The sequence below is a fragment of the Mercenaria mercenaria genome, chromosome 3 (assembly GCF_021730395.1).
Source record: "Mercenaria mercenaria strain notata chromosome 3, MADL_Memer_1, whole genome shotgun sequence".
Taxonomy (NCBI): domain Eukaryota; kingdom Metazoa; phylum Mollusca; class Bivalvia; order Venerida; family Veneridae; genus Mercenaria; species Mercenaria mercenaria.
Window position 1 is genome coordinate 98,181,371 of NC_069363.1, and position 25,923 is coordinate 98,207,293.

Below are 25,923 nucleotides of genomic sequence, written 5' to 3' on the forward strand. Positions count from 1 at the left end.
GCGGCAATGACAGGTATAAGATAGTGACAAGAAAAAGAAAGAAAGCTAGTAGTAGTAGCAGTGATACTTTTGCAGCCATGTCAACTGATGAGAAGTTAGTTTGTATTTTTGAACAATTGAATAAAAATTATGATAAGATAAACGATGTAGAGGATGAGCAGCATGCCTGCAGGAAAGATATTCATAATGTAAACAGACGATACAGAGAGCTAGAAAATAAGATGAAAGAAATGGAAGATGTATACGCCAAACAGATATGGAGCTCTAAGGTATTATGCTATAGGTCTATTGATTCGGAGGCAAGGAGTATGAGAAATAACATTATCATATATGGACTGACTGAAAACCTGAAATGCAATGATAAAACCCTTGTTTATAATTTTCTAGAAGACGAAATGGGCATGGAAATTGAGGGTATGCACATCGAAAGGGCACACCGGTTGGGGCGATTAGTCGAACCAAGAAAAAGAAATGAAAACAAAAAAGTGATCCAAGGCGACCAATGGTGGTAAGATTCCGAGATTATAATGATACAGAAACCATTATGAGAAAAGCATATATGCTAAAATACAGTAAATTTAGTATTGACAGACAATACCCAAAAGAAATAGCAAAAGCCAGATCGGAATTATACAAATCTGCAGAAGCAGTGAAAGCAAGGGAGAGAAAACAAAAGGTACAAATAAGATACCCGGCTAGACTGTTTATAAATGGGAAGTGTATTAAAAAATCATTTCCAGACTGGTACGAGGTGTTAAGTACGGACAGAATGCATATAACAGGCAGTACAAACAAAAAGTTACATAATGAAAGAAGCTATTCAAAAGAGACTATCATAGATGAAATCAACTCAAACAGCGGCGATGAAAATACGGTATTTTATCAGCAAGATACAGACAACGACCACAGTGACAGCTCAGGCAGCGATAGAAACTTCAAACATCAAGATGTAAACAAACCTGGGTCATTAAACAAAAACAAACATATGAATGCAGTGTTGGAAGTAAATAAAAGCGGAAACCTACATGAGACACCAAGTAAAGTCCTATGTCCACAAAATAATCCAAGTTCACAGGAAAAACCAAAAACATATGCTGAAACTGCAGCATGTAACACGTCGTGTGTAAATAATGTCAGTAAAAACTCAGAAATCGGGAAAACCAAGAAGCCGAATTATCATTCTAAAAATAGAATGGGTATGGAGAAACTGAACATGGGATCCCAAGAAAATACAGAGGGGAACGCGAAACGAGATAATGCAGCAAGTGCGCGAAACTCAACAACCAATCAGAATCAAGGTCAAGAGCAGAAGTAGGACAGCGTAGGGGAAATAAATGAGGTCAAATTTTGTTTATTTAACGTACAAGGACTGGTGGGTAAACGGTACAATAAACTTGATAGTGTTGAGATGAAAAAACTGTTTGATATGTATGACATTCTTCTGTTTACAGAACCATGGTCGAGTAGTGCATTTAATTATGATTTTGAGAATTTTCAATCTTATATTTTAAACAGAAAATATATACTGAAAGGGTCTAAAAGAAGTAGTGGGGGAATTATGGTCTATGTAAACAATAAATTGAAAAACTATGTTGAATTTGTTAAAAGCACAAATGATTGTATTTTATGGTTGAAATTTAAAGGGGAGCTATTTGAGCTAAAGTATGATGTCCTGTTATGTTTGACATACAATATACCTCAAGGAAGTAGAAGAGAAATATTTGTTGATAGTAATATTTATGAAATGATAGCAGATGATATGATGTATTTTGAAAACTTGTATGAACACAAGTGTGAATTTATAATTTCTGGAGATTTTAATGCCAGGGTTGGAGAAATGGCAGATTTTGTTACTAATGATAATACACATTTAAGCTTACATAATTTGTTACCTGAAGATTGTGTGCAAGATAAATTTCTACCAAGAAAGAATATGGATAAAAAGGTAAATGAACAGGGAAAATTCTTACTAGAATTTTGTAAATCTACAGGTTTAAGAATTTTAAATGGAAGAATGGGTTTAGATAAAAATATAGGTAAATATACATGTATAAATTCACAAGGTAGTAGTACCATTGACTATGTTTTATGCAGGGATAGTTTATGGGAGTGTATAAATAGTTTTGAAATTATGGAGCCAAATATTTTGTCAGACCATTGTATTGTTAGTTTTAGCATGAAATCAAAATCACAAATAGAGATTAGAGATTTTCAAAGGGGAGATGATGATGCAGATAAAATAAGTTATAAATACAAATGGAATGATGAGAATAAAGGTACATATATTGAACAATTAAATAGTGAAAACATTACTTACATGTTTAATGAGTTGAATAATGATGTTTTAAATGCACAAAGCAATGTTGACCTTGACACCAGTTTGAATACTTTTTGTGATATTTTAAATTCTGTATGCACACCTTTATTTAAAAAGAAATGCTCAAGTTCCTCTGTCAGTTGTTCATATGATAAAGAAAAGGCATATTATGATGTTGAGTGTAATCAATTGAAAAGCAGTTATTATAAACTTTTAAACATATATAGAAATGACAATTGTGATGATAATAAGAAAAATATGGTACATGCTAGAAGTGAATATAAAAAGACAGTAAGAAAAAAGAAATACATATATGATAAAAGTCAAACACAAAAACTTGAATCAGCTAAATTGTCAAATGCAAAACAGTATTGGAATTTGTTAAAAGGATCTGTTGTAAAAAGTAAGACATCTCTAACTACAAAAGATTTTTTAGAGTATTTTAAATCTATTAATGACCCAGACTCTGTGTTTTTTCAACCGGATGAGGATGTTATATATTTCAGTGACAGATATTTGAATGGAGAATCAGAAGTAATGTTTAATGAGCTAAATATACCATTTTCACAAACTGAAATTATTAAAGCTTGTAAAAACTTAAATACAGGCAAATCTGGTGGACCTGATTATTTTTTAAATGAATTTTTTAAGTATGGCATAATGTGTGACAGTTTTCTGACTATCTTATGCTCATTTTTTAACAAATTATTTGACGCTGGGTATTTTCCTGAAGCGTGGACTGAAGGTTTTGTAGTACCTTTACATAAAAAAGGTGACATTGATACAGCTAGTAATTACAGAGGTATAACATTACTAAGTACATTTGGTAAATTATTTACAAAGGTTATAAATAACAGATTGAATACTTGGGCTGAATATTATCATGTGTATATTGAAGCACAGGCAGGTTTTAGACAAAATATGGGAACTATCGATAATATTTTTGTGTTGCATGGCCTTATAAATCATTTATTGAATAATAATAAAAGAATGTATGCGGTGTTTGTAGACTTTACCAAAGCTTTTGATTTTTTAGTGAGAGATGTTATTTGGTATAAACTCATAAAAATAGGTATTAGAGGTAAAATGCTTGATATTGTTAAATCTATATATTGCAATGTAAGATCAAGAGTAAAGTACAATAATAATATAAGCAATGAAGATTTTTCATGTTTGCTAGGGGTAAGACAGGGTGAATCGCTATCTCCTTTTTTATTTTCGATTTATCTGAATGATATTGAAGAACACTTTATGATACACGGGTTTAATGGAATAGATACTGGAATGTTAAAAATGTTTCTACTTTTATATGCTGATGATATACATGTAGTTATTATGGCAGAATCGGAAGAAGAACTAAGAAAGGGTTTATTTTTGTTAGAAGATTATTGTGATAGATGGAAACTAAGTGTAAATTCAACAAAGACAAAAATTATGATATTTAAGAAAGGTGGACAGTTAAAATATGATCTACAATTTTTGTTTAAAGGTCAGGTTTTAGATATTGTCAATAATTTTACATATTTAGGAATAGTTTTTACCACTGGTGGCTCATTTAAAATGGCATATGATACATTAGCAGGACAGGCTACAAAGGCAATGTATAAACTGAAATCAGCTCTTGTTAAATACCCAGGTATGCCAATAAAAAGTCAGTTGGAATTATTTGATAAGCTAATTTTACCTATTTTAAACTATGGGTCAGAAATTTGGGGGTTAAACGAATCTATGGTGCTAGAAAGGGTACATTTAAGCTTTTGTAAAAGATTACTTGGCGTCAAAATCCAAACACAAAATAACTTTATATATGGTGAGCTAGGTAGGACATCGCTGCTAACAAGAAGAGCTATGGGTGTTATTAAATATTGGTTGAAAATTATACAAATGAAGAATGAAAAATATGTAAAGGTTGTTTATGATTTGATGTGCAGACAATTAGAAGTAAAACCAAATAGTAACTCATGGGCAAAATCTGTGAAAAATCTGTTACAATCCCTTGGCTTTTATGATGTGTGGTTATTTCAGGAAGTTGGTGATAATGATGCTTTTATATCTGTACTAAAAACTAGATTAACTGATGTATTTATTCAAAACTGGAGGGCGGATATTAATGATTCAACAAGAGCAAAAAGTTACGCTTTGTTTTCAAGTTTCAAGCTTCAACCATATTTAAAATTAGTTAATATAAGTAAGTTTAGAAATGCACTTTGTCGATTACGAGTTTAATCTCACAGACTAGAAATTGAAACAGGCAGATGGCATAAACCGGTTCCAATCCCTTATAATGAAAGAAAATGTCACTATTGTAATAGCTTGGAAGATGAATTTCATTTTATTTTAGAATGCTCACTTTATAATGATTTGAGAAAAAAGTATATCAAGAAATATTACTGGTCAAGACCAAATATACCAAGATTTATTGAATTAATGACTGCAGAAAATGTTCATATTAATAAGAACTTAGCGATGTATGTACATAAAGCTTTTGACATTAGAAATCAATATTGTTATTATTTTAATTGATAGAAAACCTCTCTTTCCTCACGCTGTATACATGATACATAATATATGAATTATTATGTATATGATATAATATTGCAGTTCCTAATATTGATGTGCTACTGATATTTACATCATATTCAATTAACTGATACTTGACAATGTAACTATTTGTAAATATATATTTATGTTTGCATGTATGCTCAGGGACCTATGGTCCAATGCATGAATGAATAAACTCTAAAACTATGTAGCAAACATTCTGCTTCAATATCAGATCTAAGCTTGATTTCATTAAGTTCACGCCATGTGAGTTCGCCCACATTTTAAGTCATAAAGCATGTAACTTTCTTACCCACTTAGTAAAATACCAATATGAGGTGCGTGGAAAAAAAATGATGAAATATGATAAATTTATCTCAAATATGCTCTCGGCTTTCAAAGTTGTTGACACGGTAACAATACCATTTCAACCTTTTAAAAATCAAACTGAGGCGTTTGCTCATTGATAAAAAAATGTGTGGTGTTGAATAACTTAATTTTAGATGTATTTCTTTTTATCGGAATACATTGTGGGATCGCTGTCACCCGCAATATGATATATAGGACAAGTTTAGTCATTTCATTTTTATCATAACTTAAGGTTGTCATTTAGTGCAACCTTTATTTCGGGCTTTAAGTGGGATAACACATTGCTGCATCCTTATTTGCTTGCAGATGCAGGCATAAACAAAACAGGTGTAATTTCTATGTCAGCATGACCCTATTTTTATTCTGTTTTCAACTGAGGATATAATATATTAGAATTATAATACTTTACGAATCACTGACTCGCATTACATTTGAAAAAAATACTCGCGTGACCTTTTATCGCTAGCCATTCTTTACTATGACATGTCATCGCAAATAGAGTCATGATGCGTTAAAAACTTTTTATCAGCACAAAGAAAATCTATGCTGGTCCTTAAATGACTCATTTTTAGAACACACCTATTTCTCAAATCATACCATGATGAGTCTTGTAAATCATTCTCACGCATGATTCTTCTTGAACAAATGCGTAGAGTTTAGTTCCCTATTAAAGCCCTTCTTTTCTCCAACATGTTAGAACACGATTTGATTCAAGGTACGACTTTTTTGTAATGAACGGAATTAGTTAGAACATTTACATACGGAATTATTTAGAGCATTCACATGCGGAATTATTTTGAACATTTACATACGGAATTATTTAGAGCATTCAAGTATGGAATTATTTACAGAGCATTCACATACGGAATTACTTAGAGAGCATTCATATGCGGAATTATTTAGAACATTTACATACGGAATTATTTAGAGCATTCATGTATGGAATCATTTAGATCATTCCCATATTCAATTATTATGAACATTTACATACGGAGTTATTTTGTTAAACTACGGAGATCAAAAATGCTGATACCGCATTTAAGGAATTATAATGGGGAAACTGCATAAAATGCAAGTTTGAAATCCCTGTGAAGTTAATGTATATAGTGAAAAAGAGAAAGGCTACTTAGAGTCTATGTAAACATGTTAAAATGCGGAGTTGCTGTTGCAGTATTCAAAAACATTGATACCGCATTCAAGGATTCATAATGGGAAACTACAAATAACGTAAGTTTGGAATCCCTGCGAAGTAAATGTACATCGAATTATATACAAGCAATGGAATTATAGTGGAAAAAAGAATATCTGAGTATTAAAATATAGAACATCCTGAAGTAACTTGAAATATAATGTCAGAACAGACTTACTGCGCTTATTCTGAAAGGAGTGAGTGAGTGAGTGAGTTGGGTTTTACGGCGAATCGACACAAAATGGTCATATATCGCCGAGAAGAAGTCATATTGCAAACGCCAACTGTAAAGCATAAACATTGATGTAAAAACGTAGAGCATACCTAAAACCATCCATGTAAAAACGTAAATAACACCATGAATAATGTAAAACATATCTAAAAACATATACGTATGTGTTAAAATATCAATTGCAAACATAATAATATTGCAAGATGTAAATAAAAATATGAAATGTTAGATTTTTTTTATATATATATTCCTATCTGCTTTAAAAACGATAAAATATTTCCGACTGAAACGTTTTCAAAAACTCTTTCAAAGATTGAACGTCATAATATGTACTGCGTTGTGTAGCAAAGTCCACACAGTCGATTAAAATATGTTTAATAGTTAGCGGTGTTTGACATGGTACACATTCGGGTTGATCTTCTTTATTCGAAAGATAAGAATGAGTCAAACGGGTATGACCTATTCGACAGCGAGAAAGAACAACTTCCTCCCTGCGAACAGATCTGTTCCCTTGGTGCCATTCCCCTAGAGTAGGTTTGATATCATGAAGTTTATTGAATGAAGCATTGTTCCATGCCGATTGCCATTTAGATAAAATGTATTTGCTTATATTAGGGCTAAAATCGGTATGTGGTAATTTCAAATTAGATTGTGATAATGAAAGGGATTTCTTTGCTGCAATATCAGCATCCTCGTTTCCATGAATACCAACATGACTGGAGCTAGAAGTACAATATTAATCTGGAATGCTGCTACCTTATACTTGTATTATAGCCGTGAACTCAAATGGAATGGTATAATTACCAAAATGCAATGCTTTATTTAGCAATAAGGAATGTTTAATTTGAAATGCAGAATTAATACTATGTTTGTGAAAATAAAGTTATCTTGAAAGACACAGTGTTATACCATAAAAATATTCTGATTTGTTTTATTAGATAATAAACTTTTGGGATATGTATCATAATGTAATAAAGACAATAACACTAACTAATATTAAAAAAGGAGTGTATGACACACTGACCGACACAACAGAAAAGGAGTTTGCTTAATAAAGCCAATATTCAAACCGAGTCAGATAATCTTTCTCAGTTGTTAAATTTATGACCTACATAAACCTCGCAACATTTTTATAAAGACATTACCATAAGGATTCAATCAATATCCCGTTTGCTAAACTTTATATATTTATGACGTTAACCTTGTTAAATCAAACAGGGTATGTCAGGTATAAGATAAGATGAAAGCCAGTTCATAAAGTTCTTTAGGTAAACGTGTTTAAAACATCGTGAACGAAAACCGTCTTCGATATCATAGGTTATCATACTTTTGTGTTAAAGTAATATTTAATAGAAGGGTAGGTGAAAAACGAATGTATTAATCATGAAATAATTACATCGGTCGGACTTCTGGCTAGTTGAGCAACATATTTACTTAAGAATTAAATAATATGAATGAAAAGCTACGGTTACTTACAAAAAAAGTAAACTTATTCCTGTCCTTATCGATTAAATGTAATATATCAGCTAAACTCGAACAAAAAAAAATACTGCAAAAACCTTAATCATCTAGAGGAACCAGGCGGCGGTTTCTGTGTGAAACATGTAGCCTTTCTTTCTTTACACTACAGAAAGAGATCCGTCACGTCACAAAATAGCATAGAATGAAAACAATGCAATTGCATGGTAGACCTCCAATCTCACATTCCTTAAAGCTTATGGCAGATCTTTTTTGAAACATCGGAAATATGGGCAAATCTTAAAATGGAAGAGATAGGGAAAAAGCGTACAAGTAAGGAAGTCAATAGAATATAGCTGAAGATGGAACCCGGAACAATGTGAGTAGGACTGAATAGATCATAACGTTATTAGTAAATTGCTCTGCTAACTGACTTTGTTTTTACTGTACCTTTATATGGGATGATATTTGTTTATTGTTGACCTTGTTTTTGAACCGGAAAAAATAGGTTTATTTTATTTCAGACAAACGTTTGTTCTATAAACAACAAATACATGCAACGACCAAAGAATCGATTCTATCCCATCAAACTTATTTAAGTTTTTATAGAAATGAACGCCTTGTTGTTTGGTTAGTTTTATGTCCTGTTTTCGCTCTATAATCCAACTTTCAGTAACTGTAACATTAACAGTGTGTTGGGAAGGAAAAAAGGGTCTAGCACTAATGTGTATTCGATTATATTTATACATGGGTATACATTTACTCTACATTTAACTTTACATCCGGTTTTTACATCTCTTTAAGTTTAACTGCTATCATTAGCGAACGTTGTTCTTTTAATAGTCATATAATGTAGAAAAGTGAGGTTAAGCTTAACACTGATGGGAATAATTTGTTTAACCGGGAGAACGGAAAGGCAAGACAACTGGATGCTTTATATATATTATTTATACTGATTAACCAAATAAATTCACAATTTAATTGTGTAAAATTCAGACATATATTTGCAAAAAATGAACGAATGTGTCTATAGAAATAAAGTATAGGCAGCCGATTTAAACTTGTTAACAATAGTGTTTTTACATAATAAGGTCTTACAATACAATATGATCCATAGCGTCATTCAGAACAAGCTTTCCTGTGTTAAACTCTGAAGCTTATAAACAGCCGATTTACAGTTACTGAAAATAGATTTTTCACACTATAAGCAATATGATCCATACCGTCGTTCATATCATTTTGTTCTGTATAAAACTCTGTAGCTTCCAAGACTTTGATAAAAAAAAATGTTCTTAAAGAAATGCACAAACATCACACTACTATTGTAGCGTCTAGTTTAACAGTAAGAGTCCATTCAGTTATTAGTCTTTTCCTCTTCTGATCGCGTCACTCACTTCACTGGCAATTACTTGGTACACATACGTCAGTCAATTGTAAGTACTCTAGGTAACAACGAATGGTATCGCAAAAACAAATTCGTTTTTCTCCGACGGTTGACTCGACTCGCTGCTAGCGTTCTGATGAGCTGTCTTTCATTCTCGAACGTAGGAACGTCTCGCGGTAATATAGCGATAGAACGTTCGCTTAGTCTTTCGAAGATTTAAGAAACAGCCTGTATTTGTCTTAAAGTTATTGAATGTATTAACTGTCGCCTAGTACCAGGCTCAGCGTTACTCAAGGCTCTCAGAAAGTTTAATTCTCGAAATACTCGCGACCGTTCCATGTTAGATGTGTAATTCTGTGCAGTTGTTAATCCGCGATCATGCCAGAACTTGAAAGTCCAATCACCTAGCCCTTTCAACAACTTTAACAAAAATCCCTTCAAATTTGCTTTTTAATGTTTGTGATGCCTTCTTTAGTGTCTCAGTTCTGTTCCTAGACTGTGCTTTAAATGGTTTAAAAACGTCCTACGTTCCTGAAACGTATGAGCACAACATACACATGTGTTGAGGCAATAATCCGTCGTATGCCATACTCGTAAATGATGTAGAAGGTTTCTCCAGGCAAAGAAAAAGTAGCCACATTTCACACATCGAAATATAACCTCGTCTTCCCCTTTTTGCATCATGAATTTGATTTTGAGTTGAAAAGAACAACCTTTGCTCCTTTATGATCTATCACTAAAATTACCGACAGTCATATGGTAACACTCTCAGTTAGTATCATCTGTGCTTTCAGTATCTTCGTCTTCGTCTCCGTCAACACCGGGAATGTCAAACCTGGCCAGCACTTTATCAAAAAGATATCTTCGGTTCAGAATGGCGTATTTCAAAGCCTCCTCCGGTTCGTAGTGTTCTCTTGCAATGAGACGATTGACTGTTTTCTTTATCGCTTTATAGATAGGATCTTTCTTCATAGCGTCGAACCAGACCAGTTTTCTACCAAAAATATTCATCATGGCTTTTCTGTAGGTGGACTTCATATCCTCGTAGACATTTTCCCTCGCTTCGCTTTCACTGATTTCTGCATCTTCCTCCATTTGTTCGTTGACTTCCGCCTCATAATGCGATTCATTTTTCTTGAATGTTTCTTCCAAAATCTCTTGCCAAGGATCAATATGTAGAGAGTCCTCAGAGGTTACAGACATCTCATCATCGCTGAAATCGGATTCAGTTTCGTTTAAAGTTCCAAAAATATCTTCTTGTAAATCAGTGTCCGACATTGCATCGTCATCCGAGTCGACGTCAGAATGCACTGACTTTTTATGTCGTAACATATTATCCCGTCTTCCAAAAGCTTTGAAGCAAATATCGCACTCAAACATCGCCTTTAATGTCCAAACGTTTAATAAGGAGGAGTCAGGTAGGCAATTAGTTAAATACCTGACCAACCGTAGTGATGTTTTCAGGTTCTATCGTATTCTGCTTCTTTGGCTTTTTCCCTGTAGAAAGCGTTCCCTGCTTTGGTTTCTTACAACTCGTGTTGATACTACCGTCTAACTTTACTCTGGAAATTTTGCGCTTTCTTTTTTCATTGGTGTCTTTTATTCGCTTGGAATCAAGTTTGATGGCTGTCGGATTAGTTTTCAGCTGACGTGTAAGCATACGCTAAATTATGGCTGCCGTCTGCTCTGATGGAAAGACTATCCTTAGATACAGTTCGGCACTCGGTGCATTACTTGACAGAGATACTCTCCGTTTATACTCTCCTCTCCGCTTTAAATTTTCCGGTTTATCGAAAATATCCATTTTATTTTTTAAACTTTAGGTGTTTTCTACCTTATATGCAATCACGCACTGACCTTAAAGAAAAAGTTGTCCAAGTATTTATCGTTAAATGCTATGTTTTTCGTTTATGGAATATCATTAAATAATGCTACTCAATATAGACTGAAGATGTTAAATGCGGATGTCATGCGTAACTGATTGCAAAGTATAAGTGTATTATAACCGAACCTCTCTTACACGAAATGCCAAGCCGTTAACTTGAATGTAATTCATTCGTACTCCATTTCTCTCACTTCTCCAATATCCTCTCATCTCCTCAGTGATCAGTGACAGTTAGACCATAAACTTATTTAGATGGGAGAGCGTGTTAATTGTAGTTTTTATGTCGCAGCAGCACATCAGACGCGTCTCAGGGTATGCTGGAGATGACATTTACGGATATGATGTATAATTGCCGTCACCCAACACAAGCTACATGTTATTTTTTAACACAGAGGGCTCATTTGCAGTGTATGGCCCTTAACGCAACAGTTTCTTCTCCGAAGTCCTCATCTACATATTTGTACTCCTCTATACCCATTTTCAACTCCTTTGTACTCTTTTGCCACTCCTCTTTACTCCTCTCACCTCCTGAATAATAAAATGTAGTCCATGTGTCCAACAACATTAGCGCAAGTATGACCAATAAGTGCGATTTAGTGATAGATAAATGTGATTTTTCGAGTGCTCCGCTACGATCTGGCAAAGAAGATCAGAAATGCTAACTATACTATTAGTATATCTCATCGCAGATTTGCAGGGTCTTTGTTATTCAATGAAGTTATAAAGCTTTCTTTCCAGCTGGTTTGAGTATCTGAAATTTAAAAACTATCAGTGCCATAGAGTGTATAAGTCTCTACACAATATAATAGATATTCCTTTGGGATGAATAAAAATCTTTGCTCTTTATGCTAGATTTCAAAATCATCAAGACGCAAAATTTAGATTTCAACAGGCAGCAAGACCTTGTGACCTGAATGGCATATTACAAAATACGGGTTTTGAACTTCATCACTAAATAAGAATCACTCGTATTCGTTATTTATTATCTTTAACTCTACCAACGTAATATTGATAAAATTTCTTTACATATAAGGAAATACGTTTACTACGGGTTACTCTACTGGAAAAAAAATTAACTTTGTTGAGGATGAAACGGGTATTTATTTTCCAAATTTGCTACGTATTTATAGTTATTTAGTTCTTACTATATGTAATGATTTTATACACGGCATTCCGTTTTTTACGACATTCTTTCAGTTCCAACCTGTAAGAAGAGCAGATAATTTACGCAGTCTATAAAATTCTCAAGTCTGGATGACAAATACAACCTGACATCCCCTCCTTTTTTACTACAATTTAGACTCGCCTCTTTTTAACCTTTACTCTGCTAAATTTGTATAATGGACTGGTCTATCATTCAAACTGGGCAACACCATTTACTATTTGAAGGGGTGTTCACTGAAAATATACTAGCCGAAAAGCGGACAGCGCAGACCATGATCAGACTGCACGGATGCGGACGTTTTACACATGCACGATGTTTGCTCCACGATGATTTGCTCCACGATGCTTGCTCCACGATGATTGCCCCTCTTTATACGACACGTGTTTGGCACGTGAGCACGTGCACGATGATTTGCACGCGATGAATGCTCAGTCTTTTCTAACACTACTGTTCACATTGGTTCAGTAACTTTAGAATTGTGAGTTTCATGATTGAGAATAAGTGAGTTTCAGAAGGAAACTTCTTGTATTTCTACAATCACATTTCTCTCTTATTCACTGCATTTAACTTTGCAGCCTTTGGTTTGAGTGAAGTCAGTATGAGATTGGGCAGCTGTAGTCATTCATCCCATTAATGGTAAGTCACAGGATGTGATATGTGCTATGTGTTACATATGACTTTATATGTGTTATATAAGTGTTTTTTACGTTTTAGGGCAAATATGTTAATTGGCCATTGTACGGTATTTACGAGAACATGTGCATTATGTATTGCGTATTACCTTTACTTTGATTGACCATTTATTGACTGTCTTTTTTATCCATTGATTTCAAAATATATTGCTTTACTACATGACTCAGTCAGTTTGTACTTTTTGCCCAGATCTCAGAGAATTTCCCTGCTTTCCCCTAATCCATGCATGTAACTTTATGAACATTTAATGGACATTATTTAATCAAAAGCTGTTTATTCAGACAAGGTGCAAATTGATATGAGCAGTGGTAATGCCTCACCTAACTATGGTTTAAGAAACCACTGCATGGCTATTCTATCTGCTGAAATAAGACCGACCAGATACATGATTTTATAATTTATCTATTCACTGGTTGAAAGATTCCAACAATGATACACTTTTGTTTTCCATCTGTCTAAGTACAGAAGGTTAATCCAAATGCATGAAAAATACTTGAATTTAACAGTTCTTGATTTTGTTTTATTCTTTATGAAAACAGCACTGTTTTTAAAAGTAATCATAAAATCATAAATTTATCTGAAAGAAGCATAAAGTTACTGGAATTATAGCTGTAGAAAATATAAAAAAGGTTTTATGAATAAAAAGCTTTGAGTGCATGGTATAAAGTTTTATGGTACATTCAACTTCATTTGCAAGAACTCAGCCTGCTTTACTCTTGAACTCCACCTATGGTCCTTATAAAACCTCTATCTCCGTATGGTATACAATTAATGTGATTGTTTTTGCATAAGCATAAAACTGTAATTCATAGCATTTCTATAATTTCTTTAGTCAATTGCTTAGAAAGATATGCAGTACATCATGTTTCTCTAGTAAGTCTTACCTAATTATATTTGAAATTCAGTTGGTTCGAACTACCTATGGCTCGAATAAATTTGATGATTTCTTTTTTTCGAGTAGTGAGTTTCGAGTTAAAAATGTGAGTTTCGAGTTAAAAAAGTGAGTTTTGAGTTAGAAAACTGAGTTTCGAGTTGGAAACGTGAGTTTCGAGTTAAATTTTAAACTCACCCCTGTGGGTTGGAAACGTTGCTTGTGGTGCAGAACTCTCGGGTGAGGAAGCCATCTAACTGGATGGTTGTGCGTGAAAGAATGCATGGAGGGGCACCTGGGATCTTCCTTAAGTACCATGCATGGACAGGCACCTAGGGTCTTCTTCTGGTGCCATGCATGGAGGGGCACCTGGATCGTCCTTTAGTACCATGCATGGAGGGGCACCTGGGGTCTTCCTCTGGTACCATGCATGAAGGGGCACCTGGGGTCTTCCTCTGGTACCATGTGTGGAGGGGCAGCTGGGGTCTTCCTTTAATACCATGCATGGAAGGGCACCAGGGGTCTTCCTCTGGTGCCATGCATGGAGGGGCACCTGGATCGTCCTTTAGTACCATGCATGGAGGGGCACCTGGGGTCTTCCTCTGGTACCATGCATGGAGGGGCACCTGGGGTCTTCCTCTGGTACCATGTGTGGAGGGGCACCTGGGGTCTTCCTTTAGTACCATGCATGGAGGGGCACCTGGGGTCTTCCTCTGGTACCATGTGTGGAGGGTCACCTGGGGTCTTCCTCTAGTACCATGCATGAAGGGGCACCTGGGGTCTTCCTTTAGTACCATGCTTTGAAGTGCACCTGGGGTCTTCCTTAAGTACCATGCATAGTGGATCACCTGGAGTCTTCCTTTAGTACCATGCACGGAGGGGCACCTGGGGTCTTCCTCTGGTACCATGCATGGTGGATCATCTGGAGTCTTCCTCTGGTACCATGCATGGAGGGGCACCTAGGGTCTTCCTTTAGTACCATGCACGGAGGGGCACCTGGGGTCTTCCTCTGGTACCATGCATGGAGGGGCACCTGGAGTCTTCCTCTGGTACCATGCATGGAGGGGCACCTAAGGTCTTTCTCTAGTATCATGCATGGAGGGGCACCTGGGGTCTTTCTCTGGTATCATGCATGGAGGGGCACCTAGGGTCTCCCTTTAGTACCATGCATGGAGGGGCACCTAGGGTCTTCCTTTAGTACCATGCATGATGGGGCACCTGGGGTCTTCCTTTAGTACCTTGCATGGAGGGGCACCTGTGGTCTTCTTTTAGTACCATGCATGGAGGGGCACCTGCGGTCTTCCTCTAGTAGCATGCATGGAGGGGCACCTGGGGTCTTCCTCTAAATCCTTGCATGGAGGGACACCTAGGGTCTTCCTTTAGTACCATGCAAGGATGTGCACCTGGGGTCTTCCTTTAGTACCATGCATGGTGGGGCACTTGGGGTTTTCCTTTAATACCCTGCATGGAGGGGCACCTGGGATCTTCCTCTGGTACCATGCATGGAGGGGCACCTGGGGTCTTTCTCTAGTACCATGCATGGAGGGGCACCTAGTGTCTTCCTCTTGTACCATGCATGGAGGGGCACATTGATTCTTCCTCTAGTACCAGAAAGGCTGGAAAATCATCAAATGACACATTTACGTGTCAGTGTTATGTTAAACAAAAGCACAAAATATGTAACTGTCCAATGAAAACCTTAATGCATGAATATTTGATCACCACCCGTAGGAAAATGCACCTACCTTCCAATGAAAATTTAACAGTGACTTAATGTTAATGAACATTTAATAGAGACAAAATACAAGTGGTATTGGAAAACTTATTTTACCTTGAAAAGATCAAACACCAAAAACTTTTATGCAGCTTCTTTAATCCATGTCGTTTACATGTATTTATTTCACATTTGCCAAATAAGTAGTGTATCTATTGTGAAATTGGCGAATTCACCCAGATTTTCCCCTTTTCAATAAAACATATGAAAATGTACTAAGAATGTGAAACCCCTTATCTAATGTATTGTTTAATAAGAAGACTTATAATATTTTCCACATGTTCATAAGCACATACAGTAATTGTGGTCTAAACTGAAGTAAAACTCTTCAAAAGAAACCTTGAAAAATTAAACAAATTTCTTGAAAAACAGTACAAACTATTATCTCATGAATTGTCCTTCCACTGCTATAAACCATTTATCTACCTGGTACTAACAACATACCGGTAATTATTGGTTTTTAACCGATCAGTAATTTGAATATTACTTTCTTTTCTTTAAAACAATGCAAAAAAGCACTTACATATCTTAAAGATGATTCTCTCTAAGTGAACTGAAAAAATAAGGCAATTAATTTAGATGGCATCTACTTAGTGTTACGGTCATTCTGTTAACTGTGTATCAGTAACAAGAACCGCCATAGGACATCAACGCTTCATTCTACAGCTTTGTCAACTGAATAAATATAAAAGTCGAAAAAGGGGCTTAATTTTATGAAAATGCAAAGTAAAAGTATGAAACATGTGAATTGCATGTCAGATCATCACAGTGAACAAGTGTTTGAAGTTTCAATCCATTCCCATTAGTGAGTACTGATAAGTCAGCTTACATACACAAACTTAACCAAAAATTGCGGTGTTTAAAGAGGGCCATCATTTTGTAAACAAGAGGGTTATGATGACCCTAGATCGCTAATGAGAATTTCTATTTTTCGAGGAGTGTGTTTCGAGTTTTAAAAAAGTGAGTTTCGAGTTAAAAAAGTGAGTTTCGAGTTTAAAAAAATGGGTTTCGAGTTTTAAAAAGTGAGTTTCGAGTTAAAAAACTGAATTTCGAGTTAAAAAAATGAGTTTCGAGTCAAAAAAGTGAGTTTCGAGTTAAATTTAAGAAAGTGTGTTTCGTGTTTTAAAAAGTGAATTTCGAGTTAAAAAAAAAGTTAAGAGAAGATAAGGGAACCAGAAACTGTGGTTTGAAATGAAATGATACGGCCTGAAATACATAGTTTGACGTGGTATGCGTTCTAAATCCATGGTTAGACCTCAGATGTTTCTGTTATTTCTGTTTTTATATGTTCTGTTACAATTGTGTATATTCGAGTTTTTTGTTTGTTGGTTAGAACACTACAGGTACGCCATGTTCATTTATAATACTTTTTAGCACTGCATTATAAAAGATAATAGGTAAGGGTAGATCTCTTGGAAGCACAGCATCACAAACACAGCCTCAGAGCCACGCATTTGCAAAGTAAGCCCATAACAAAAAGAAGATGTAACGGAAAAATATTACAGACGGGTTGCTTCAAAAATCCAACAAGTATAAAATGCTTAATGAGTTTAAATAAAAATCTACAATATATATAAAAAATAAATAACTTTTTAACACGAATATCATTTAGTGCTGGTTTGTGACGCATTTACACTTTTGACACAGCAGTATATACCATCATATTTTACGCGGATGCCAAGCATGTTCAAGCTAATAGAACTGTTTTAAAGCACTAATAAGACATTATTGCATCATCTATCAAAGCAAATCTTTTAACCCTTACACTGCTAAATTTCTATAATGAACTTGTCCATCTTTCAATTAGAACAGTACCATTAACTGTTAAAAGGGATGTTTACAAAAAATATACTGGCTGAATGGCGAACAGTGCAGATCATGATTAGACAGCACGAATATGCAGGCTGATCATGATCTACACTGGTCGCAAAGGCAGAATTAATCGTGTCCAGCCTGGTACATGGCCGAGCAAGTTGGAGCGCTTGAACAAGTTGGACTGTACTATATTTCGCTGAACAATTATTAAGTTATACATAAAATTTATTGGTACATCTTAATATCAAAACTTTCAAAACAGCAACATCTAAATTAAAGATACATGATTTTTTTTTCAAAATCATGTAAACTACGTAAATGATGTGAATCATAAGGATATTTATTTCTAATTATAACAGAATTCGCTCATCTGACTTTGACTGTTTGACCTTAATTGTGTATGACACGTTAGATCATAAATGGTTAGATCTGTAGGTTAGTGCCTTTAATACTTTTTCAATAAATGAACCTGAAACACTGTATCGCTTTCTCAAAGGGACTGGACTCCAGATTTTGGCTAGAAAAGGATTTCCTTTTAAAACTGAAGGTTTTGTCATATTACGACTTTTATGTGACATGAATGTTTATTTCCATTTAAAAAAAAATCCATGTGATGCTCTATGCATTTGATCTTGGTCATGCAGTTGAATTAGGAAATAGAATAAATAGAACTCTTTATAATATTATTTTCAGATGATATAGAATATCACACTCGGAACTTAATTAGAAAATACAAGATTTAAGCTGTAACAATACATGTACAGATCAAAATGATCCAGATACAGATACACCACAATAAATCACTGTTGTGACGACCTGTTGTCCCGTAACTCTACAGGGGCCAGGAATTTTACTGCTATGGTGATAAGGTTAATTGCTTCACAAGTAAGCACGGGCCCTATTAGTTTCTACTAGGAAAACTGGGCAAAAAGAACATAATGTAGTAAACGCTTGTAATAATTTGATAAAGATCGTCCTAGCCGTGTCTGAGTATCACCAACCAACTTCACAAGTGGACATTTATAGTACTCATTGACTCGTAGGGCCTCGGACTATTACTATAGATCCACCCCGTAACATCTTCAAATAACTGTATAAATTTATGAACAAGCTTTTTTCATTATTTAAAGAAATGTATCCCAAGTCTTAAAACAGAATGGCTCGGACAATCACACCTTCGAGCATGTATTGTAATTATCATTTGTGTCAATAAACAATGTTATATGAAAGGTCCTTTTATGAAATTTGTCGAAGATAAAATCAGTATATCTTAAATCACATTATTTTCTATCCCCCGCCGATGAAATCGGGAGTGGGGTACTGAAATGGCGTTATCCGTCCGTCACGTCCGTGCGTCACGTGCGTCCGTGCGTGCGTCCGTCCGCAGCCATTTCTAAGCAACTAGCAAGTAGAATTTTATGAAACTTGAAATAAACATGAACCAACATACCATGATGATGCCCGTCAAGTTTTTATTTTTTGATTGGTCAATTTCCTTTAGAGTTATTGCCCTTGATTTAATGAAAAATCCCAAAAAATGTCCGTCCGCAGCCATTTCTCAGTAACTATCAGGTAGAATTTCATAAAACTTGAAATAAACATGCAGCAACATGCTGCAATGATGCCAGTCAAGTTTTTCTATTCGTCGATTTTCATTAGGGTTATTGCCCTTGATTTAATGAAAAATCAACGTCTGCAGCCATTTCTCAGTAACAAGCTGGTAGAATTTCATGAAACTTGAAATAAACATGAACCAACATACTGCGATGATGCCTGTCACTTTTTGAATTAGCCAGTTTTCCTTAGAATTATTGCCCCTTAAATGTTTAAAAATCTACAGATTTTTACATAACAAACCAACCATTTGGTTGAATTTCATTAAACTTCTTTCATTCTTTTCTATGAAAATTTATTAGAAACATGTGAAGTTATGTACCCACACCTGGTCACCACCTTGCTTTGGTCACACTCCTTCACCCCCCCCCCCCCCCCCCCCCCCCCCCCGCTTTTTTAGTATTTTTTTCAAACCTTCCATGAATATTTATCAACATGCAAAGTTGTACCGTTCCCCCACCTTACTCCTCCACCCAGCCCATCACCTTGATCATGCATCACCCCGCCCCCACCCCTACCCCACACCCATTGTTTTTTCATTTTTAATTTTCCGTCAATATTTATAATCAACATGTGCTATTTTGTACCCCCACCCCCACAACCAAAAATAGCATTCATTTTCTGTTGAATTGATTTTGACTAATGAAATTATTTGCTTCTTAGTAACATCCTTAACTTCTTGCCGGATTTATTTTTTGCCATTCCTCACCACAAACCCTTTCGGCGGAGGATACCAATTCATGAATTTGCTTGTTTTTTTTTCTTTCGTTGCGTGGTTACAAAATGCGCGGGATTTGCGCGAAATATTTGCACGTCTACTGTCAATATCATTACGCAAATTACGCAAACAGTAATTATTGAAACACACTTAACAAATATTTGTATACGCTTACATTTAAAATAATATTGGTAAGCAACAAAATGCACATTCACATGTTTTTGAGTTTCTGGATCAAAACTATTTCTTTCTGGCGCATTCATCACACTGAAAAGGAAAGGAATTTTTCGCTGCTCTTTGATTTCTTATCTGGCCTATAAACTTGTTTTTCTCGTTGCTTTTTTATTTAAAGTTGATGTCTTTATCTTGGGCCATGCCAGACATTTTAAATGAAAATTTGAAATTTTGCAAATCGAAAGAATAAAATCTTCCCTAACGACATACATAGCACTAACAATAAGCATTCACAAATTCTCTGCGCCTGTGGGCTCTGAGAATAACAACCTTGAAGTTATTTATTATTCGTATTCAGTTCATTATTTTCTTTGGGCAAACTGCTCGAGATTAAATAAACTCTGTTCGACAAATGTCATTAGATTCATAATTATAAAGAAAACATATGCCTGGATTTCTGGTGTTGTCTGAAATAATGGCCGCTCGTTAAAAATGATGTAGGTCAACTGCGAAAACTGTTGTACGACAAGTATGCGTATAAAGACGTTTAAACTCAGTTTAATAAGAAATAAAACAAAAATCAACTGCGTGCGTATTCCTGAGAAAACGCAAGCAATAAGCCTACATTCCAAAGAACAGTTTTAAAGATACATGAACTATGTAAATCCTGATCTAATATGGTATATTCTTATGTAAATATCTATATATGTTAGATGTAAACGCGACATCGACTGAAGTGTTGTGTTAACCGTTAACGGTATTGTTTTGTAATGGATATGTATTGTTTTGTAATGGATATACGGCACAACACTTGACTAAATGAGATGTTCAGCTAACTTCGACATATACTCATAATACTGCGGACCGAGTACTGCGGACTTACAATAGGGGTTTTCTCAAACTGTATATAAGTTAGTTATGCATAACTGAACAGTTGCATATTTAGCATCTGGTTCTAATACCGTAATACTGTTTCCATTTAAGATATCTGAGAAAAGACAGTTATCCGTTTTATTGTACATGAAGCACCGATATATTTTGTCTTACGAGCATTCTTCACCGCCGTTTGAATACATCTGCGGATGTTTCTAAATTGCTTTTTGTACTTTTAGCATGAGTAAATGTTGAGTTCTGCTCAACCTGGGGCTAGAGGGCGTGGACGGTAGCATGCATTTCCACTACCGTCCATGAACAGGCTCAATCAAACCGAGCCTGAAACATTTTCGTTTTTGTCGTGTTGAGCGACCTGTGAAGTTTCCACTTTTCTCTATTTTATTATCACAGCAGCGTTGTTTGTGCCGTGTGGCGGCCGTAAAAAGTCTCCCCGTACATTCAATCAGGGCTGTTATATTTCGATCTTCTCCGATCGTTCAGCACGACTTCCATGTCGTGTTATTGGTACTGTTTAGTTTCTCAACGTGACTATTTCGGCCTGGGTGGTTCAAATACTCCCGCTTTCATAGTCTTGGGTATTGTATAATCACCCCTTGGATATGGTGCCTGCTTTTTAATTTTGCCTTTTGACAGTTCCTGTGATACGCAGGTTCCATAACCTCAGATCCCCTTCTTAAATTCCAGTTTGTTTAGTTCTGCCTATTGTTTTCTCGTTTGGGGCAAACCCATTATTTTATCTGGGGACCAAAAGCCGCTCTTCGTGGAATTACACGCCTCAACACGTGTATCATTGAAGGTTCCATGTTCACCGCCGTTTGAATACATCTGCGGATGTTTCTAAATTGCTTTTTGTACTTTTAGCATGTGATAATGTTGAGTTCTGCTCAACCCGGGGCTAGAGGGCGTGGACGGTAGCATGCATTTCCACTACCATCCATGAACAGGCTCAATCAAACCGAGCCTGCAACATTTTCGTTTTTGTCGTGTTGAGCGACCTGTGAAGTTTCCACTTTTCTCTATTTAACTACCCTTTTACGTTTTATATCGGTTTTTAATTAATGTATCTATTCAAATCTTCCCACTACCGTTTATATGAACAAGAAGCTAAGATATCTGTATCGTAAATTTGTTATTTGAAGTGCTGCAACTTATTTATATGCTTGTTGTCAATTTCTTGAGGTTCTAGACAAAATTCGCTAGCAGTGAAAACGGCTGTTGGTTCAATGATCCACATATCCTATAATCCAGGATTTGAACCAATGACCAACTGGTGAGGAGACACACACGCAAGAGGTTCACTCACCTATTTTAGATCAGGCAACCCCTTTGCATAGGGAATCACTGCAATATATGTTACAAGTTATCACTTAATAGAATAGTTGGTATCAAAGAATATACATGTATATAGTGATTTTGGAAACATGTAGTTTCGTACTATTGCACTTGCGACGCTGAAATGCTATATTTTTGTACGACGCATAAAGATTCGTGACATTTTAATGCACCGCGAAAAAAAAATCCACACGTGGTATTATACATATATATATATTCTAGGCCATTTCAAACCCTACAATGGGGGCCTCCTTGGCCGGGTGGTTAATGTCGCTGACTTCAAATCACTTGCCCCTTATCGATGTGGGTTCGAGCCTCACTCGGGGCATTGAATTCTTCATGTAAGGAAGCCATCCAGCTGGCTTACGGAAGGTAGGTGGTTCTACCCAGTTGCCCGCTCGTGATGAAATAATGCACGGAGGGGCACCTGGGGTCTTCCTCCACCGTCAAAGCTGGAAAGTCGCCATATGACCTAAAATTGTCGGTGCGACGTTAAACCCAACCAAAACAAAAACAAAACAAAAAAACAAAAACAAACCTACAATGTCAGTTTTACACGGTACTGAATTCCTTTAGTTTTCCCGGTCACCTTATCATGACATACATGATGGCTTTATTTTGAATTTTTAAACCAATGTAGACCTGGAGTTTTCATGAGATTAAATCTTTGTCCAAGTTCCATGAAGCCTAGTTTGTACACATACCATATATGCATGTGTTCGAATACTAAGAGCAGTCGGAGGACAGCAACGCTTGACTATTCAACAGCCTTGTCAATTGAATGAATACAAAAGTCGAAAAAGGGGCATAATTTTGAAAAAAATGGGAGAAAGGTTATGGAACCTTCATAGTGTTTATCAGCTCATAAAGTGAACAAGTGCGTGAAGTTTCAATCCTGGATACTGAAATGCCAGCTTACATACAAAAACTTAACCAAAAACTGCTAAGTTGAAAAAAAAATGCAAAATAGAGTTATGGGACCTACACAGTGCATGTCAGATCATAACAGTAAACAAGTGTGTGAAGTTTCAATCCATTCCAATTAGTGGGTACTGAGATACCAGGTTTCAGGCAAAACCTTAACCAAGAATTTCTAAGTCGAAAAAGGAGCATAATTTTGTAAAAAGCAAAATAGAGTTATGGAACCTGTGCAATGTAGGTCAGTGTATCACAGTGAACAAGTGTGTGAAGTTTCAATCCACTCCCACAAGTGGTTACTGAGATACCAGCTTACATACAAAACCTTAACCAAGAATCTCTAAGTCGAAAAGGGGGCATAATTTTGTCAAAAAGCAAAACAGAGTTATGGAACATGTGCAGTGTAGGTCAGTTTATCACAGTGAATAAGTGTGTGAAGTTTCAATCCATTCCCACAAGTGGTTACTGAGATACCAGCTTACATACAAAACCTTAACCAAGAATTTCTAAGTCAAGTCGAAAAAGGGGCATAATTTTGTAAAAAAGCAAAATAGAGTTATGGAACCTGTGCAGTGTAGGTCAGTTTATCACAGTGAATAAGTGTGTGAAGTTTCAATCTATTCCCACAAGTGGTAACTGAGATACCAGCTTACATACAAAACCTTAACCAAATCGGGACGCCGACGCGGACGCCGACGCAGACGCCGACGCCGACGCATGGGTGAGTCCAATAGCTCTACTATTCTTTGAATAGTCGAGCTAAAAAGGCTTTGTCAATAATGATAAAAGTCTAGTGTCGACTACTAAGCTGGTTGTATCAAATGACCACACATAATTGCTTAAGTGGTGTCATTGGAGTTGGCTAAGTCAAACATATAACTTCGTTGGCAATTCTATGCAAGTACTGGCCATAAAACATTTTTGGAATATGATCGGAATTTTGATCTAAGGTGCTTCAAAGGCCCAATGTTCACATTAAAACAATTTTCGGTCTCAGCTGGGTTTTCGATTGAAATTTTGAGAGGTAGTTTTAATGGTACTTAAAGATTAAATTCCAGTTGAGACTGATAATCCATACCTAATGATCACTTGAAAATAGTCATGAATTTAAAATGCAATTCTGATATCAAATAATGTCAAAACGAAGTGGCTATTTCCTTCTTTTTCAAACATGCTGATACTTAACTAATTAAGGATGTTTTCGAAAAATTATGGTAATATACCGGATCTCGTTTCGACGGAGATGAACGATATATGTATGAGAATTTCTGGTGTTGAACTAAATCATTAAGATATTTCATGAACACTTCTATTTTTATGGAACATTAGATACAAATATCAAAAGTAATGAAAAATAAGGACACAGTATTTATACTATGCAACAAAAATTAACGTACATTTTATTCAGAATGTTTAATTTTTTTTCACAATAATATTTTGTACTGCGATTATTTTCTTATTTTGTTGCTAGGAAAACAAGTCTAGGAATCCTATGGACGAACACAGATACCAGGCATTGTCGTTATCTTAAAATCTGTTTCAAGTTGAATATTTTAATGCATGAACACATAAAAGTTAAGTGTTATCGTAATACTTTGGGTTCGAAGCTTCGAGTCGCGTGGAGGATAAGTAACGTGTTTGAGCATAGCAATATTTGAAGAACCTGCTAAAGGCAAGTGAAATGCAACAGAGTATTTAGCTGAATATAGAGGCATCTTACATGTAGACATATATCGAGCCGAATTGTTAAAATATGTCGTGAACTAAACATTAATAGAATATGACATCTGAAAATTGAGATACCGTGTGTTAAATGTAGCCTGGTCACTATCCATGTATTTACAAACGTATGTATTGTATTAGCAGATAATTATATCACAATACACTAATTTCTACAATGAAAGCAAAAGCTACTTAACACATATAGCTAAAAGAAACATATATACCATAAGTGTGTTTTCTTTCTCGCGAGCCTTTAAATATTGTGAGAAACCCCTACTGTCAGTAAGCAGTCCGGTGTCTGCAGTCCGCGTCGAAATAACCTGAAAATGTCTAATACTAAGATTAATAATAACAATCTATGTTTTAGTATCAAGTCAACTTATACAGTTGTTTACTTCAAGACGTTGTGAACTTCAAGATATTATAAGGACTTGTGCGGTCAATCAGTTAGTTTGCAGACGCCTGTTTTGGCATGCAACGAATGAAAGTTGTTATTCATTACGAAGGATATGAAGGATATGCTACAGAATGTTTTACCTCATTTTGTCTCCGAAACCATCTCCTTATATACCTTTTGAACAAAGTATCTTTGTATAAAATAACCAAACGTTGTGATATAATAACTGGATAAAGGCAAGGGCTTCATCAAAAATGTAATTACATGACCAATGGCACAAAACAACTAAATAGCTGGTCCTTTTATTCTATATAAAATTAACACATTTTCAATGACTGCAACTCACATCAGGACCCATTTTAGATGTCTGTAACATTTTGTTTGAAGATATTGTCCGTGCTGAACACAAATAAAAAGTAAAGTGAGAATCATGCTTGATGCAAGTAAACTATCTTCAGTTT

At 35.5% G+C, this 25,923-nt stretch overlaps 2 protein-coding genes across 11 annotated transcripts in view; both read left to right on the forward strand.

Moving 5' to 3' along the window:
• Positions 1–25,923, forward strand: part of LOC123523913 (uncharacterized) — a 356,017-nt gene that overhangs the window by 184,924 nt on the left and 145,170 nt on the right. The gene's annotated exons all lie outside the window — the stretch shown is intronic.
• LOC123523921 (uncharacterized) overlaps positions 1–25,923 on the forward strand; it is a 60,998-nt gene that overhangs the window by 9,210 nt on the left and 25,865 nt on the right. For 4 of the 10 annotated variants that reach the window (XM_053539415.1, XM_053539412.1, XM_053539409.1 and 1 more), the window contains exon 3: positions 13,116–13,176. The exons of 4 other annotated variants lie outside the window; for them this stretch is intronic. Coding sequence is in view for 2 of the 6 variants with exons in the window: in XM_053539407.1 (XP_053395382.1) it covers positions 1,409–4,543 (3,135 nt within the window). In the remaining 4 variants the exon portion in view is untranslated. Of the gene's footprint in view, positions 1–387; positions 8,821–13,115; positions 13,177–25,923 lie in introns of those variants that run through there. 2 more of the 10 variants (XM_053539407.1, XM_053539408.1) reach the window with 1 other exon arrangement.